At 34.3% G+C, this 19,319-nt stretch overlaps 1 protein-coding gene across 9 annotated transcripts in view; it reads left to right on the forward strand.

The window, feature by feature from the left end:
* Positions 1–19,319, forward strand: part of Ccdc88a (coiled coil domain containing 88A) — a 137,404-nt gene that overhangs the window by 80,484 nt on the left and 37,601 nt on the right. For all 9 annotated transcript variants that reach the window (XM_006514455.4, XM_030245467.1, XM_017314219.2 and 6 more), the window contains exons 11-17: positions 1,482–1,628; positions 2,570–2,714; positions 6,961–7,145; positions 7,823–7,960; positions 9,232–10,302; positions 11,723–11,850; positions 16,427–16,568. In XM_006514455.4, the coding sequence (XP_006514518.1) occupies positions 1,482–1,628; positions 2,570–2,714; positions 6,961–7,145; positions 7,823–7,960; positions 9,232–10,302; positions 11,723–11,850; positions 16,427–16,568 (1,956 nt within the window). The remainder of the gene's footprint in view (positions 1–1,481; positions 1,629–2,569; positions 2,715–6,960; positions 7,146–7,822; positions 7,961–9,231; positions 10,303–11,722; positions 11,851–16,426; positions 16,569–19,319) is intronic.

Consider the following 19,319-nt stretch of genomic DNA (forward strand, 5'->3'; position numbering starts at 1 on the left):
AGTTTCTCTACGAGAATGAAAAAGAGAGTATGTGGAATCAAGAAATAAAAACAGGAAAGGGTAAGTTATATGGCTCAGTGGGTTAAAGACACCTGCTGTCAAGGCTCATGACTAGAGTTTTAAGTCCAAGGATCCACATGATGGAAAGCTAGAACCAACCACTGCAAATTGTACTCTGAGCTACATTTGAGTGCTGTAGAATGTGCCCATACACATACACTAATAAATAAGCAAATAAATAAGTGTAATTTCAACGTGAGAAAATAGAATATTTATTCATTTATTCATTTTACTAATAACTCATTCATTTATTGTTCTACTGAAACTTGAAAATTCTAAGATTAAATATACACATGTACACACACATACAACAATGTATAATATTCATATTATACCTGTCATGGATATCATTGTATAAACCTGTAGCCCCAGCTCAGGAGATTCAGATCACTGTTTGAATACATAGTGAAATCCTATCTCAAAACCCATTAGAACAATGTATTTTCTCTAGACTTTATAAACAGTAGACATATTATTTAGCAAAATAACAATTGTGAATACATGCTTCAGAATTATATAAAAGCATCTCCTCAAATGGTTTATTTGGCATTTTACATACATAAGGACATAAGTTACATAAGGACTGAGGAGGAAGCTCAGTGTTGGATATCTTGCCATACATGCACAATGCTCTGGATTTTAGCCCCCACATAGAAAGGCTTGAAAAGGCACAGTGATGCCTTTCAACCTAGCGCTCTAGAAACAGAAGCAGGTGAATCTTCGTGAGTTTAAGGCCATCCTGGTCTACATAGTGAATTCTAGGCCAGCCAGGCTACATAGTGAGACCCTGACTTAAGGGCGTGAGGGAGGGAGAGAGGGAGGGAAAAAAAGAGTCTGAGTGATTGTAGCAGATCATGTGTGCTTATAAAATCCCAGACTCTGAAAGGTAAACACAAGAAGCATCACAAGTTTGTACACTGCCTGGGCTTATTGGCTATTTAAGAAGACTCTGTTTCAAAATAATTATAAATTAAATTGACAAGAGTCTTGCTTTATGTGAGTTGGGTCTTAGTTTTGTATTATAAAAACTTAGAACAAGTCACTTTCAAGTTATTCCTCTCTAGAGGTAAAATTTTAGTTCTCTTTTAGTCGAAGTAAGTGTTAATTGTATGAACAATTTTGTCTCTCTGAACCCTGTGACCCGCTTAAATGTATTTCATCAATTCCCTGTGAAGTTATAGTGGTATTACTCATTCTAAGGCTTACATATTTTAAATGTATAATATATTTAGTTCTGGGGTAGGGAGTAGAAAGTGGGTGAAGCCAAAAAAAAAAAAAATCAACTAATTACTCCTACATGAAAATGTGATAAGAATGACATAATGTGTTTATTTGTAATGATGCATTGTTATCATTTAGGCTTCAAAAAACAGTAGCACATTTCTAATTAATTTTTAAAAGCCTATTTTAAATGTTTATAGGAATTAAAAGAAGATAATCAAGTTTTATTAGAAACAAAAACTATGCTGGAAGACCAACTAGAAGGAACTCGGGCTCGTTCTGACAAACTACATGAATTAGAAAAAGAGAATTTACAACTAAAGGCTAAATTGCATGATATGGAGATGGTAAGATTTAGGGAATTCATCAGTTTTCCTGGTTTCTAAGGAAGAATTCTGTGATTCACATTCTAGGATTCAGCTAAATTCCCTATAATGACAAGGATGGCTAGAGTCTTTAGTCTTTAGTAAGGCTTTAACATAGACTAGATAGCTCAATAATTTTAAGATATTTCCACCAGTACATAAAATAAATATACAGTAGCATTTTCTGTTTCAATTGTAGATGAATACTACATACTAATTTTTGCCTTTATAAAACAGTAAATCTATTTTACAAGCATGTCTTTTAAAATGCAAAAATATTATAGCTATCTCATAAAATTTATCAGTGGCCATTACTATTTTGTTAAATGACTGAAATTGTTAGTATGAAGGAACATTTTCATTTTTGTCCCTAAAGATTATTTATATCCAAGAATGTATGTGCAAATTGAACTTGATAGGTTTTTTAAAAAAGAAAAGAAAAAGGACACAGTCTTAGGCCAGTGGGTAAGAAGGAAGGGATTTAGGAGAAGGTAAAAGAGGAGTAAAGCCAGGCGTGGTGGCACACACCTTTAATCCCAGCACTCGGGAGGCAGGCAGATTTCTGAGTTAGAGGCCAGCCTGGTCTACAAAGTGAGTTCTAGGACAGCCAGGGATACACAGAGAAACCCTGTCTCGAAAAACCAAAAAAAAAAAAAAAGAGGAGTGAAAACAGCCAGAACATGTTGTAGAAATTCTCAAAGAACTAAGTTTTTAAAAAGATCATTTTAAAAGGATATCATATCAGGTTTTAAAAGGATATCAATATTGATCACTGGTGACTACAATAACTAAGTATTGCCTTCAGTGAGAAAATTTTAAGGAGCTAAAAAGCTTTCACTTTAAAATTAGTAAAAATAAATGAATAATGGATGGAAATTACATGATTTCTTAGCTTTCTTTCCCTATTCTGTATAATTGAAAAGGAACGAGATATGGATAGAAAGAAGATTGAAGAATTAATGGAAGAAAATATGACTCTGGAAATGGCACAGAAACAAAGTATGGATGAGTCATTACACCTTGGCTGGGAGCTGGAACAGATATCCAGAACTAGTGAACTTGCTGAAGGTAGTCTCAATTTTGTTTCCTTTAAGTAGATTAATAAATAAATTAAGATTATTTATATTTCTTTATTTTCCCTAGCTAAGATCCCACAAGAGAAACAGTTGTCTCCAAAATTATTATCTCACAAAGTAATGTCTTGTTTTACTTTTTTATAACTTAAAACTCAATTTTACTTGTTCAGGAAGAAGGGTTTTTTAAAAACCTGAATCCCGGCCCTTTTCTGTTTAAAGTTGTATCAAATAATTCTATTATAGCTTCATTTAGTGTGTAACATAAAAATTATACATAAGACTATGTTTAGCTTTTTAGAAATATACAAATAGTCTAAAGTAAAACTTCAGTTTTGTGAATTCATTAACAGGTTTGGATGGTTGGTTAGACAATATTTCAAGTTACTATCACAAGAGATGAAATATTAATTTATTGGTTTCTCCTGAGAAAAATAGTCTTCCATTAAGTAAAACAGTTTTATCTAGTCAATATGTTCTTTGAATGCAGAGAAATCAAACTAGGATAGAAACCTAATAAGAAGATCCTAAGGTGAGTATGTACTCAGAATGAAGAGTCGAGAGTTTTTATGCCAATGGCTTTTTTTCTTAACAAATACAAATAAATAAATAAATAAATTATCACACCAGCCAGTTCATTGCTGGGGATAATGAAAAACTACTAGATAAATTTGTAACTTCTTCCTGGGTGTGGTAGCACACACCTTTCATCCCAGGACTCACTAGGTAGATAGAGGCAGGCAGATTCTGAGTTTGAGGACAACATGGTCTACATAGTCAGATCCTGACCCCCCCCAAAAAAAAATTTTGTATTGTGCTTCTTTTTTTCCCCTGACCCTTTCTTAAGTTGGGTCTTAAAATTATATTCATTACACTTGTTTGCATTATAAGCTTGGGTTTACTGTTGCTGTTAATACATTTTGTTCATTATAGCCAATTCAAATTTATTCAAAATAAATTAGTTCTACAATTTCTAAATGACACAGTATTAGATTATTTTACCTGGATTTTTTGAGCAAATATTTTTAAACACATGCCAAATGTAGCACACTATAATGGATGGTGAGTACATAGTTATCAGGTAACAGGTAGACAGAGTACATAGATATAAGCTCTGAAAGAATTCTAGTTTAGTGCTTACTGTATATTATTTATTAAAGTTTTTCCAGTTTTATACTTGAGAACCTAATACTAAAGTCCTACTGTCCTATGAACTGGCTTAAGTAGTGACCTTGTGAAAATGTATTACTTAAGTATTTTAGTAACTTTTAATTGTACTTCTATAAATTGAGTTACAAAGAAAGCAGCTCAGACTTCAGTTTTCGGCTACTAAAAAAGCCTGTATGTGTATGCTTACCTATATGTGGAGGACAGAGGCTAAGGTAGTTTGAATGAAAAGGTACCATAAAACTGTAAGTTTAAAAACAAAAAATTAGCTCAGTAAAGATGAAGTATATAAAGCCAAAATAGTATTTTCATACATTAACAATAGATTATTGAAAAAATTCAAGAAAAAAATCACATTTGTAATATCTAGTAAGAAGAACTAGTGGTGGTACACACTTTAATCATAGCCCTCAGGAAGCAGGGGGAGGTGGAGCTCTGAGTTCGGGGCCAGCCTGATCCAGGACAGCCAGAGCTACACAGAGAAACCCTTTCTTTAAAAAAGGGGGGATAAGAGGAGGAGGGAGGAGGAAGGGAGTCCTTGATTAGAGAGGAAGAGAAGGAGAAATAAACAGATTGTCATGGTGGCTCAGTAGGTAATTGTACCTGCAACCGATCAATCCTAATGACCTGAGTTCAGTGGTTAAAACAACAAAACAGCACACAGATTTTTAAACGTGAGTTAGGGGTAAAGGGAAGGTTCAGTGGTTGATCACTGGCTGGTCTAGAGAAGCCTTGTTTGATTCCCACTACTACATGGCAGTTCAAAACCATCTTGTAACTCCAATTCCGAGGGATGTAATGTACTCCTCGGGCTTCACACACACCAGGAATGCAAGTGGTTCCCAGACATAGATGCAGACAAAATGTCCATACACATAAAATAAAAATAAATACTTAAATTACTAGCTTAAAAATACACATCTATGTAAACATATTAGCAACAACAACAAAAAAAAAAAATAGTAGGCACATAAAGAAATAAAACAGAATAGCAAGCCCAGAAATAAAGCTATGTATTTATGCTCAACTGGTTCTTTACAAACATGACAGAGAAGTGGTGTAGAAAATGATAATCCTTTCAATATATGGTGCTGGGAAAATGCTGTCTGATTGTAAAAGAATGACTTAGATTCTGATTTCACACCAGTGCAAATAGATGAAAGATTTAAATGGAAGACCTGAAACTATAAAACTACCAGAGAACATCATACTGTGTGCTCTAAATATAAATTTTATTTTTCAGTTAAAAATATTCCAGTACCAAAGTAACTTACATGAAAATGTACATTTAAGATTAACGTGAATAATTTCTATTAATTCTCAAAATTTTTGTCATTCTTCAGTGACAATTATGGACAATTATATGTATTATTTCCTAGATCATATCATTTTATAATTGAATAAACTGTACATAATGATATTAGCAAGTTTTTAATGCAACAAATGAGCTTGTTTTGTTCTTGTGAAAATATGTAATTCAGGTTGAATTGACAGAGGTGCTGTACTCAGTGCTGTAGGACTAAGGTTACAGTTCTTGGAAGAGTGTTTGCCTGACAGTGCGAGCTGGTGGAGAGGAGTGACATAGTCCATTATTACCATGCTATGTTTTAATTTATGAGACAAAGCCAGATTTGCAAAATGATGATACTAATAGATTTTTATAATATTTTCATTATACTCAGATTATTCACTTAATTTTTTTACCCAAAATGCAAAAGGTGATGTTGTATTTCCAGAAGTATATTTTAACTCTTCATTAGGTATCGTTCTGAACAATTTATCTGTAAGCTTACAGTTAAATTAAGTCATATTGTTTGTTTCTTTGAGTTAGAGTCTCATAAAGCACAGGCTGAAGTCAAACTCAACAAGTTAGCTGAGGCATATTGATCCTATGCCTCTACCTCTCATGTGCGGAAATTACAAATGTGTGCCACCACGCCAAGAATAAGTAATAATTTTTGAGGAAGTAAAAGTATTGTAGACTGAAATATCAACAACAAAATACATGACAATGTAGTTCAATTTTAAAATTCTGTGATTCTATAGTAAACTTGCAATAAAAAGGTACCAATGTGATGTCCAGAACAAATAGTTTTTATTTAAATATTAAGATTATTTACTGTACACCATTTTGACCAATATTTAAATTTAGTAGGGACATATACTTTTACAATGGTATGACTACAGATGCACATTTGAGAAGTAGGTACATGGAAGAGTTCATTGACAACCCTACCTCCACCCCAACCCTGCCCACCCCACCTCCCCGCAAAATAGTAACAGCTTAGATAAGAAGACCTCGGAGAGAACTGGTAAGAACTGTGGTATGATGCTGGGGTGTCCCCTCCATGGTAGATGCCTCCCTGCAGGGATATGGGAAGGGAGCTTCGGGGCAGGTCACAGAGCGTTTGATCATTCCCCAGGGAATGTACAGATAACACAAATTTGACTTTTGGTTTTTGTTTGTTTTGTTTTTTGCTGAGGCAGGCAACAAAGATTGAGGGGAGGACAGGGCAGGACTGCATGTGACTTGTGTATATGATATGACATTTCCAAAGAATTAATAAAAATGCTGGGAAAGAAAGAGTGTGTGTTAAAAGGTGCTTTCTCATGACAAAATAGACTAGATATTGATCTTTGTTCCTAAGTCGAGCAATGACTTTTTTTTCAGAAGAATATGAACAGTGTATAAGATCTTCAAACAATTTATAAGGATTCTTCTCTAGCTATCTTTTAATATTTGAAGTTACTTCAAATTTTTAAGATATACTTTTTATTTCTTGAGTTAGAGGGATCTTGTAATATTGCAAGGCAATACTTGTAATTTGTCAAATAACTCAACATCATCAACATGATGATTACCAAGTAATTTCCCATAGAACTAGAACTCTATAGTCTCTCAAGTTTAAGTTGTGTATGTTAGAAGCTCAACATTTAACTTCATTTCATTAGTTTTTTTTTAATTGTATCTATCTCATATAACTTAAAATTTTAAGAAGTTAAGGATCAGTTATCAGGTACATTAGAAGTCAATATTTTTAATAGTTTTATTAGTGATGTTTTCAATATTACAGCACCACAGAAGTCCTTGGGCCATGAGGTAAATGAATTAACATCAAGTAAGTTATTAAAGTTGGAAATGGAAAACCAGAGTCTGACGAAAACCGTAGAAGAGCTCCGGAGCACTGCGGACTCCGCAGCAGGCAGCACTTCCAAAATCCTAAAAGTTGAAAAGGAAAACCAGAGACTGAATAAAAAGGTAAACGCAAATCTAATCTTTGTTGTAATGTTAATTTATATCAATAACTTGTATTTTTCATTCGTAATGTATTCTTAATATTGTTTAAGCTCGATTTTTAAATAGTAAGTGGAATAAATGAACCAAAGGGGCTGGGGATATCACTCAATGGTAGAGCACTTGCCTGGTATATGAAAGGTTTTTGGGGGGTCAATCCTCAGTACCTCAAAAAAGTAAATTAAGAAAAACAAACTTGTTGCTGGTTTTACTACATTATTATGTCATGTGTCCTCCTTGTGGCCTTGAGATCAGTGTATCATTTCAACGACAAAACATTAGAATATAAATCTCCAAAAGGTAAGGAATTTTTAGAACACAAGAACAGTGTCATACCAAAAATTAGCTTATTGTTTTTATGTATCTGAGTGTTTTGCCTGCATGTGTATCTGTGTAGTCCATGTGTGAGGTATCTGCAGAGGCCAGAAGAGGGCATCAGATCCCCTGTACCTGTCTCTCATAGAGAGAAGATAAGAGTCATGTATATAAATTTTATATAATCATAGAATGCTACTTGAAATTTTATACAAGAGTCTTAATTTCTACCATTTGGATATTAAAATTATTTTATCCTTAATTGAATAGTCATCTTTTAATTTGACACATTTTGTCTGTTAAGTTTGTGATTTAATTTTCTCTAGGTTGAAATTCTTGAAAATGAAATTATTCAAGAAAAGCAAAGTCTTCAGAATTGTCAAAATTTAAGCAAGGATCTAATGAAAGAGAAAGCTCAGCTTGAAAAAACAATAGAGACGCTCAGAGAGAATTCAGAGAGGCAGGTCGGTGCATCTCACTTAAGCAGTTGTTCTAAAGTGAATGTTTACATGCCACTACAACTTTGTAGACTTCAAACTAACTACCATAGCTCCCCGTCATGTATAGGTTTGCTTCACTGTTACCTACAGTCCATCACAGTCCAAAAATGGTAAGTTATTTAATGTATGCAACTGTTTCCAGAAGTCAGCAATGTGTACATTCTAAGTTGTCTGTCATTCTGAGTAGTGTCATAAAATCTTGTCTTTCCAGATCGCACAAATTCCTGCTGTTTCCACTACCTGCCTATTACTGCTAATTACCCTTGTACTACATTGTTTTTATTCAAGTCACCCTTATTTTGCAATGACCCTAAGTTACAATTCATATATATCAGAGAAACTATTAAGTGTTTCCTTAAGATAAAAAGTTTATAAAGAAAGAAAAAAATACACCAAGGTTTATGATAAATTTACTGTCTCTAATACTAAATTATCGTCATCACTGTGTGTGGAAACAAAACAGTACATATAAATTAAGAACTGTTTGCAGTCTTAAGTATTCATGGGGGATTCTGAAATATATTCCATCTGAATAGGGAGGAATTGCTCTATCATTTTACATTTTCTATACCATATACTTAGAAAATTTGAAGAGCAGCTTAGAAAATTTTAAATTGCCACTTTAGTAATAATTCATTACAACTGTTCTTCAGTTCCTGCACTTTTGTAGAATAGCCCTGCAATTTTAAAGAGAAGTTGGAGAAAGTGCACAGTATCGCCACCCCAGTAACAAGGGAGCACTGTGATGGTAGCAAGTATCTTGAACACTTACAAGTTTGAAACTCATATCAGGTTATGCTATAAATTGGACAAATTTTGTTGTTTATATGTTACGCAATTAAATTAAATTTTTTCTTAGAAATGACGATACATACACATAAACACTTTCCATTGATCTACCCTGTATAAGGTAACATAAAAATTATTTAATGAAAATTTATACCTTAATGTCTTTAGGAATATTTGAAGTAGGTTAATTCTAAACAATCTGAAGATCATCTTAATTGTAAATGCTTTTCTCTTAGCCATTCCTTCCGACTGTAAAATCCCTACAAATATGAACTTTAGTGATTTGACAGTACATATACAAAGTGGTCTTTCAGTAAATATTTGTCACATTAGAGCAGTAAGCCATACATTCTAGTATCCATGTTCTTTTCTTGTTAGTTTTTGAAAGTTTAGAGACTATGTTTATTCATTGTAATTTTACATTTTCTTTATTTTTTTCAAATTAGATTAAAATATTGGAGCAGGAAAATGAACATCTGAATCAAACAGTGTCTTCCTTACGGCAGCGCTCCCAGATTAGTGCTGAGGCGAGAGTGAAAGACATTGAAAAAGAAAATAAAATTCTCCATGAATCTATCAAAGAAACATGTGGAAAACTAAGCAAGATTGAATTTGAAAAAAGACAAATGAAAAAGGAATTAGAGCTTTATAAAGAGAAAGGAGAGCGAGCAGAAGAACTTGAAAACGAGTTGAATCATCTTGGAAAGGAGAATGAATTGTTGCAGAAAAAGATAACGAATTTAAAGATTACGTGTGAAAAACTTGAGACATTAGAACAGGAAAATTCAGAGCTAGAAAGAGAAAATAGGAAATTTAAAAAAACTTTGGACAGCTTTAAAAACCTTACTTTTCAGTTAGAATCTCTAGAAAAAGAGAATTCCCAACTCGATGAAGAAAACTTAGAACTGCGAAGGAGCGTGGAGTCTCTGAAGTGTGCGAGCATGAGAATGGCCCAGCTCCAGCTAGAGAACAAGGAGCTGGAGAGTGAGAAGGAGCAGCTGAGGAAGGGCTTGGAGCTCATGAGAGCCTCTTTCAAGAAGACAGAACGCTTGGAAGTTAGCTACCAGGGGCTAGACACAGAAAATCAAAGACTACAAAAAGCTCTAGAAAATAGCAATAAAAAAATCCAACAGTTAGAGAGTGAGCTACAAGACTTAGAGATGGAAAATCAAACATTACAAAAAAGCCTAGAGGAACTGAAAATATCTAGCAAAAGACTGGAACAACTAGAAAAAGAAAACAAGTCATTAGAGCAAGAGACATCTCAACTTGAAAAGGACAAAAAACAATTGGAGAAGGAAAATAAACGACTCCGACAACAAGCAGAAATAAAAGATACCACATTAGAAGAAAATAATGTGAAAATTGGGAATTTGGAAAAAGAAAACAAAACTTTATTCAAAGAAATTAATGTATATAAAGAGTCCTGTGTTCGTCTAAAAGAATTAGAAAAAGAAAATAAAGAGCTTGTAAAAAGAGCAACTATTGATATTAAAACCTTGGTTACATTACGTGAGGTAAATATATTTACCTAAACTTAAGGCAATCATTTTTTATATTTGCAGCCCACATTTTATTGAACCCATCAGTAACTTGTGCCATTTTTTGTGTAGTTCAGTACAATTTTGGAACTAGAGCTAGAAACTACTTCTGTTTCCTATTCAGTTGACATTTTAAATTGTATTTTTAAAATTGTTAGTAATAAGGTATAAATGATTAGAGCAAGTGTTTTTTACCACTTGGCTAAGGATTCATATGTAAGTTGTAGTCAAGTAAATTTATATGATTTTTCACAGTCAGTCATTTAAATATTATTTTTATCTTTCACATTAGCAAACAGGTTCAGAAATATTAACTTACTCAAAAACACACAGTTAATAAAAGGAGTGGATTTCTGCATTTAATCTCAGATCTTTCAAACTCCAAAGCTCTGTGATGTTTGAGAAGCCTGAGAATGAAAATCAGGTTTAACTTAAATTTCAACATTGAACTATTGAGAATTCTCTCACTTGTAAGATTTACTTTGTGATAGTTCCTGTAATATGTGATAGGTTCATACATTAGATAATAGTTTACTTTTTCCCCCCACACATAAGTGCTTCATTAAAGTCCATGAGTGTGTTGGAGGTTCCATTATGGTTTTCACCACGTTGTTTGTTTACCAGGAAAGAGTTTCTCCTAGAAACTCCTTTATAACAGTAGCATTATAAAGAAGTAGCAACACACACACACTCGAGCTTATTTCTATTAAAAATGTTTTTTTTTTTTCAAAAAATAATTTGAGGAAGAAATGATGTTTTTATTTGATATTTTATTTATTTACATTTCAAATTTTATCCCCTTTCCCAGTTTCCCCTCCAGAAACCCCCATCCCATCCCTCCCCCTGCTTCTATGAGGGTGCTCACCCACCCACCCACTCCCGCCTCCCTGCCCTTGCATTGCCCTGCACTGGGTCATCGAGCCTTCACAGGACCAAGGGCTTCTCTTCCCATTGATGCCGAACAAGGCCATCCTCTGCTACATATGCAGCTGGAGCCATGGGTCCCTCCATGTGCACTCTTTGGTTGGTGGTCTAGAGTCAGCACTGTGATGTTCTTTCTATTCTTTTTTATTGTTTGAGTAATAGCCTTATGGTGCACAGACAGGTATCTAGCTCATCTTGAACACTGCCACCTCTGCTATGTATGTGGCTGGAGCTATGGGTCACTTCATGTGTACTCTTTGGTTGGTGGTTTAGTCCAAGAGAAGATTTTTAGGATTTTTAGGAATGATTTAGCTTGTTTATAATGTACCACTTGACTGCTGGAAAGGGTCAGTCACACTTCTTACCTGGTTCAAATTACGTCTGGTTGGGTTGTAGTTATTAGAATCTTGACTGACGTTCTTTTCTTGATACTTGAGTGAGTTGTACGTTCTTTCATTCTTTTTAAAATAAGGATTTAGTCAGTGAGAAATTGAAGACACAACAAATGAACAATGATCTTGAGAAATTAACTCATGAGCTTGAGAAGATAGGTTTAAATAAAGAGCGGCTCCTACACGATGAGCAGAGCACTGATGACAGGTAAGTGGGATGTGGAGAAAGTTCTGAAAGATGTGGACTGAAAGGAAATTTAGCTTTATTAATGGTTGATTCAGACTTGTTTTACATTTCTGTTTTTGGTTAATTATAGTCTTTTAATTAGGATTAATGTGATTTTTAAGATCTACAGAGCCACTTGTTTCAGATAGACTAGAGATCTACTCTTTTGTGGGCCAGTAAGATGGCTCATTAGGTAAAAGCCAAGACCAAGCCTCATAACTTAAGCTTGAGTCTCAAGACATACATAGTAAGAAAAATCAAATTTTCCAAGTTTTCTTCTGACCTCTATATGCATGCTATGGCACATATGCTTCTACACATGTGCACACCATGTATGCACACACACACACACACATATATACAAACAAATATAATTAAATTTTTTTCTATAAGAATATTTAGAAAAACAAAAACCAAAGCTGGGTAGTGGTGCTATATACCTTTAATCCCAGCACTCAGAGGCAGGCAGATTTCTGAGTCCAAGACCAGCCTTTTCTATATAGTGAGTTCCAGGACAGCCAAGGCTACACTGAGAAACTCTATAGCACTTGTTGACCTGCAGAAAACAGGGGGTTCTCTTCCCACAGCCATCTGTTACTCTAGTTCCATGGATCTGACACTTTTCTGATCTCTGTGGGCACCAGGCATGGATGTAAGTGTATATTCAGGGAAAACATACATACCATAAAATAAATACATCTTAAAAATATTTAAATTTAAAAATAAAAGTATTAAATTTCTAAGGAAATTTTGTATTCAATTTAATCAGAATGTTAATTGCCAATTTAATTGACTATCTTAATATAGGTGTCAAATATGTATTAATTTTTAATCAGATTACCTATTGTTTATGAAACATTTCATGTTGTTAGCAAAGCATGTATTGGCCTAAGTAACACTTTCATTAAAATTAATGAGCCCAGTTTAGACAGACCCTTTTTAAGACTTGCCACCTCTTCCCAAGCTTTAATTCATATAGGTAGCCAGTATTGATTGATTCTTAGAACAATTTAAAACATGCAACCAAGATACAATAACATTCATTATCCCACATTTCTATATATAAAGAAAGATTTTTGGGATAGAAACCATATATTGTGAACTAAAACTTTTAGGAAATGGGATCGAAAATATTTAATAACTAATTAAAGTTGGGCAAAATAGAAAAGAGTGTTCTGTTTTAAGCCACTAAATGTTTTCTTTCATTTGACTAGTAAGTAAGCTTTTATGTTAAAAATATAATAAAGGCTCACAGGTACAAACACTTTTTTAGTCTTTCATCTTCTCCATTTTGGAATTTTTGTCTATCAATTTCAGGTGATGTTCCTAGTTCCTTTGTTTCTCATCTTTCTAATTAATGTTACTACCACTTTGAAGATACTATCATTAAAGCACATGTAGCTTACTGGTGGGATCAAGTATATAAATACATAACAGTGAGTTTATTGTCAGTGTGGTGAACAGATGTAATTGGTTTTTTGTTGAACAAGCTTTTCTGTGATTTATTGTGTATTATCACCGTGCATACACATTTGCTATAATGCTATTATAACTTTAGTGGTCTATCTACAGCGCATCACCTAGTCCCAGGCCCTCTACATTTCTAATTCCAATTTTCTATGAATAAAATCTGGAGTGTAAAATAAATAAACAAACAAAGAAAAGAAAAAAAAAAGAAGTAAATTTTTTTCCAAAGATTCAGCAAATGAGTAAATCCCTTAAGAAAGTAAGTGTCTATTTTCTCAGTTTTCCATGGATGCTGTTCAGCTGGTTCAACGTTAAAAGCTGTGAGGAGCCTATAGATATGACACAGCCAGTGGGCACTACTTTAAACACAGAGGTTCTACTTTGATTCATGAAACCCACATTTTGGAAGGAGAGTTCCATTCTCAGAATTTGTCCTCTGATCCTTGGCATGCAGACACAGAAACACATAACAAATAAATAAAATGTAATTAAAGAGAAGTTGACTGGTAATATACAGTGGATATCAATATACAAGAGCTGAATTACTTTCAAGAAAACTGGTGTTAAACATTGGGGATTAAAATATGAAATCTAGCCAAGCGGTGATTGCACATGCCTTTAATCCCAGCACTGGGGAGGCAGAGGCAGGTGGATTTCTGAGTTCAAAGCCAGCCTGGTCTACAGAGTGAGTTCCAGGACAGCCAGGGCTACACAGTGAAACCCTATCTCGAAAAACCGAAAAACCAAAAAAATAAATAAATAAAATGAAATCTAGAGATAGCAGTAAAGGGACAGTACACGTAGCCAATAGCTGCAGCAGTGAATCCCAGTAGAAAATGTCATGGGGAACTCTACAGACTTATGTTTCAGGCTGAATTGACCCGGAATAGCCGTGAATTAAGAGTTTAGCTAGACTACTGATTTGTTGTTCTAATTATTGTTGTTATCATGAATATTTTTTAAAATGACATTATTTTTCTTGTACATCCTTAAGTCCACGAATTTACAACATTTGTCTTCTCCTGTGGAAATTATTTATTAATGCACTTTCTCAATTAATAAGCTCTGAGTCATCTGAACATACAGTGATTGTAAATAAACCAAGTTGTCTATGTAATTTTACTATTTAGTTTGAATTGCTAGAGAATAATAAGAAATAAGAGTAAAGCAAAAGATGGTTATTACATTCTTTAAATAGTAAGGTAAAAGTCAGAAATGTCTTTCTTTCAGTTGTATGATTATATGTAGAGCATGCTAACTATGAATATATATGGCACCTTACTGTTTTGCTAAAGTTACTACTGCACCAGGGTTTCAGATGTAATTCTTTTTGTCTCTTTATCCTGACTTCTTTTTCAATATAATTGTTTCTTTGGGTTTATATTTTCAAGAATTTTATATGCTCACTTGAGATTTTTATTTTTCTCTTCTTACAGTACAATACTACCAGAACTGTCTAAAGCAATTCAGACATCAAAAATTAAACACAGCTAAAATCAAACTTTGTGAATGTATTAAAAACCTATTATAGGAACTGAAGAGATGGCTTAGTGGATAAGAGCACAGGGTGCTCTTCCAGAGGACTCGGGTTGAATTCCTAGCATCCACATGGCAGCTCACAACTGTCTGTGACTCCAGTTCCAGGGATCTAATTACCCTTTGGCCTCTTCAGGCACTGCACATGTAGCATATACACACTTGTGCACATAAATAAAAATAAGTCTGAAACTTTTAATTACAGTAACAGGCAGAAAGAACATTTTCATATAAAATTTAGATTTATTTCTGTTTGGTTTTCTCTTTAGATTCAATTGGGGATACTGAGGTAGAGTCCCTTGTAGCTCAGACTGTAGGTTTGTTTTTGTTTTTTATTATTTACTTTATGTATATGAGTACACTGTAACTGTCTTCAGAAGAGGGCATCCTATCCTGTTACAGATGTCTGTGGGCCACCATGTGGTTGCTGAGAATTGAACTCAGGACCTCAGGAAGAGCAGTCAGTGCTCTTAACTGCTGAGCCATCTCTCCAGTCCCCTCAGACTGGTTTTTAACTAACTGTTCTTGATGTTCCTGCTTCCACTTCTCAAGTGCTGAGATTACAAGTGTGTACTACTGAACCCAGCTCTCCCTTTAGGTTCTTTAGTTATAAAAATTGCATTAACCAAAACCCTTATTTAATATGTACTCTGAAATGTCTATGCAAGTGTGAGGACTTGAGTTTGCATCCATAGTACCTATGTAGAAAGCTATGTGTGCCTGCAACCCTGGGTTGGGGAGGACCAGGAAAGCCTCTGGGATGTGGTGGCCAGTCTGCCTAACTGAAAAACAATTAACTCCAGGTTTAGTAGAGACCCTGTCATGGGACCAAGGGAGAGCAACAGGAAAAGATACCTCCTCTGTCCATTGCACACAAATGTATATACATATGTATATGTCACATGCACAATTTTTAAAACTACTTAATAATTCATTCATGCATTCTAAAATATTACACAATAACTGAAATATTGGTATTCACATCTGTCTGCCTCTCCCAGGCTGTGTCACGAGTATGGCATTGTCTTTTTTTGTTGTTGATGTTAAACAACAACTTAGGATACTGAGAATGTTTTGTTTTAGACAGCGCCTCATTATACAGCCCAGACTGGCCTGGAACTCTGTGTAGGTCAGGAATGCCAGTGCTTTCCAAGTGTCGGGATGAAAGGTGTATGTCACTGTGCCCAGTCTTAACTGATCATATAGGCTATTACATTAAAATGCATACATATTAGTATCACAGATACGTGTGTGATAGTAATGGATCCATTATGTTCTTTTTTCTGGTTTAGTCTTATATAATCACAAATATTTGGGGTTTAGCTATTAAGCTTATCTTTTTGGGCATTAATTGTTTGGAGTTTTTTTTGTAGTCTTAACAATAAATCAGAGTTCTGTTTACTTTCTAGTTTTTGTTCTGTGACCACCACTAAGAAGAAGATAATTCACATCTTAAACATGAATGATTTTAGATCTTATTTAATATATGAATGTATTAAATAAATTGTTTTCAAAATGTTTTGATACCTAGTGACAAACTATATTACTCTTATAGTAGGTACAAACTTTTGGAATCAAAATTAGAATCCACTCTTAAGAAGTCCCTTGAAATAAAAGAAGAAAAAATTGCTGCTTTAGAAGCTCGGTTAGAAGAATCTACAAATTACAATCAGCAATTGCGCCACGAACTTAAAACAGTAAGTTTTTTCTTTGTAATAGTTCTATAAGTAGTTGGGAAGAAAAAGAGAAAATACAAACTCACGTGTATTTATGTTAGTATTTTATTCTGTTTCATGTATCTGGTCGTATACTTAATCAGATATCTATCATAGGGAAGTGCTACAATTTTCTCAGTTGTTTTCAAGTATGTAATAGTTCCTCTTGAAGATAGGGGTATATGAAGGATTATAGAAGAGGGATGGACAAGAGATGACAAAAAACTCATTAGTTTTGAAGATACTGATACCTTTACTCTGGTGCATTTTTCCTGTTGATCCACCAGGTAAATTTTAATTTGTAAAGATAGGACTGTGAAGATGGCATTATAGTAAAGCAGCGGGGCTCTAGAGCACCAAGTCAGTCAGCTTAGGCACTGCTTTCACTCAGTGCGTGAATTGATTTGTGAGGTTGGTAAGTGATAAACCATAGAGCCTTGTTGTTTACTCTTCCTGTCTTCAGTCTTCTTGCTCCAATACTTGTCTTTTTTCTTTTTTTTAAATATTTATTTATTTAATGTATATGAGTGTACTGTAGTTGTACTGATGGTTGTGAGCCCTCATGTGGTTGCTGGGAATGAAGGTTGCTCACTCTGGTCTAAAGATTTACACTGAATCTGTCTTCAGACACACCAGAAGAGGGCATTAGATGTCATTACGGGTAGTTGTGAGCCACCATGTGGTTTCTGGAATTTGAACTCAGGACCTTCAGAAGAGTAGTCAGTGCTCTTAACCGCTGAGCCATCTCTCCAGCCCCACAATACTTGTCTTATTTTTCTTTTTTTCTATTTTTTTTCTTTTTTCTAGACAGGCTCTCTTGTAGCACAGGGTAGGCAAGGGTGGCTTGAGCTGACCATCCTACTTCTTTCCTAGGCACAAGGACTGTAGAAGCATCCAAACAGGTAAAGGAGATTGTTTTAGGCCACACTTAGAACTATTCTATTCAACATAACTTTAGGAAATACAAGTAGATGGCTAAGCAGTGTTCTATCTCTGCATATAATTATGTGAGATTGAGTCTTTACATTTTTTTCATTTACTTTTATTTGTGCTTGTATACACAGAAACACACACACACAGAGTGGAGACACACCACATCATGCCTATGGAGGTCAAAGGACAACTTGAGAGGCTCTCTTTTCTATATATTGGTCCTGGGAGTCAAACTCGGGTCATCCTGCATGGCAGCAAACACTTTGAACTACTGAGCCATTTCACTAGTCTATGAGACTTACATTCTTTCCAGGTTATGGTTCAAGGAAAATGTCAGACACACTGGAATAGAAGAGAGCTGCCAAGATTTTGAGACTTGGTGCTTCATTAAGTCATTTAACTTCAAAGACATAAATTTAAACTTTCCTAGGTATGCATACTGACTATAAGAGCGGCTACCTGTAGAGAAATCCAGTGATTCTGCTTCCTATTGGGTCTTTAGTTTTTCTATTCCAGATGTAGTCTTCCAATCTTCTTTCCTCCATAAGCATATTGCATAATAATACACCATTCTAATTTTACTATGCCTCTAGACCAGATAAAGAGCTAATCAAATTTGACTTTCTTCTGAAAAAAGAGAAGACTTTTTGTTTGCCAGTTACCTACAACATCTTTACTGACATTTGTCACAGATTTTGCCATGGAGCATACACTGGTTGAGAGTTCTGCATAAAGTAGTTATTAATCACCTTTATGTCCTAAATTTTGTACTGTTAGACAGTGTGAGTAATAAATACATCGCCATGAAGCTATTCAGCTTAAAGAAGGAAGCAGGTTTGAGCATGGGTTAGTTTGTGTGGTTTAAATCTAAATATTAGAGCTATCAAATTCCATCGTTGTCTTTAACTTCAGCCACTTTGCATAACTGCTATAAACTGGGTTACTCCTTTATACATGAACTCAAATGGAACTGTACTTTTCTAAGCTTTCAATACTGTATATTCAAAGAGGCATACAACTTGAAAATAGATTCTGAAAGGTAAAGATGAATAATGTAAAGGCTAAGCTTTGACATAGAAGTATAAAAGAGAATTTAAACCATCCAAAGGAAGGCAGGAAAATAGAGCAGAGGACAGATTAGACAATTAGAAAATAAGTAGTAAAAGGGACATTTTAAACCAAACGATGTAGATATTTAGTTAAAAAAAAAAAAAACTCATCCTAAAGTAGAGATGACTGTATTCAATGAAAATGCCATCTACAGGGAAGTTTGATGAAAGACAATGTATTATTGTAACACTTATCAAAAGATTGCTATTAAATAGTTTTAAAACAATGACATCAGCTAAAAAGTATAAAATGATCATTCTAGCTTTCTAGCTTCATGATTAAGGAAGATTAAATGTTCTTGTATCTAACAACAGTTTCAAACTATGTCAATATTGATACAGTGGTGTGGAGAATTATCCACAATTATAAAGGATTTCATATGGATCACATATAAAAAGAGCTTTATTAAATAAAATGTTTATAGGTGACCTACAATGAACATCATCCTTAATAGTAAAAGAGTATTTACTTTTAGAAGGAAAGCAGAGGCACTGCTCTCTCTGTTTCTGTTACACATTGTATTGTTGGTCTTCACATATGAAAATAAAGGGGGGAAATTCTGATTTTTTTAAATTTTGTTTTTATGTATATATGTGTGGTATATGCCACCTGTGTGCCTGTGGAGGCCAGAAGAGTGTTGCATGCCCTGGAGCTATAGTTAAATGTGCTTGTGAACTGCTAGGTGCGGCT

This window comes from Mus musculus, chromosome 11 (assembly GCF_000001635.26).
Source record: "Mus musculus strain C57BL/6J chromosome 11, GRCm38.p6 C57BL/6J".
Lineage (NCBI taxonomy): Eukaryota > Metazoa > Chordata > Mammalia > Rodentia > Muridae > Mus > Mus musculus.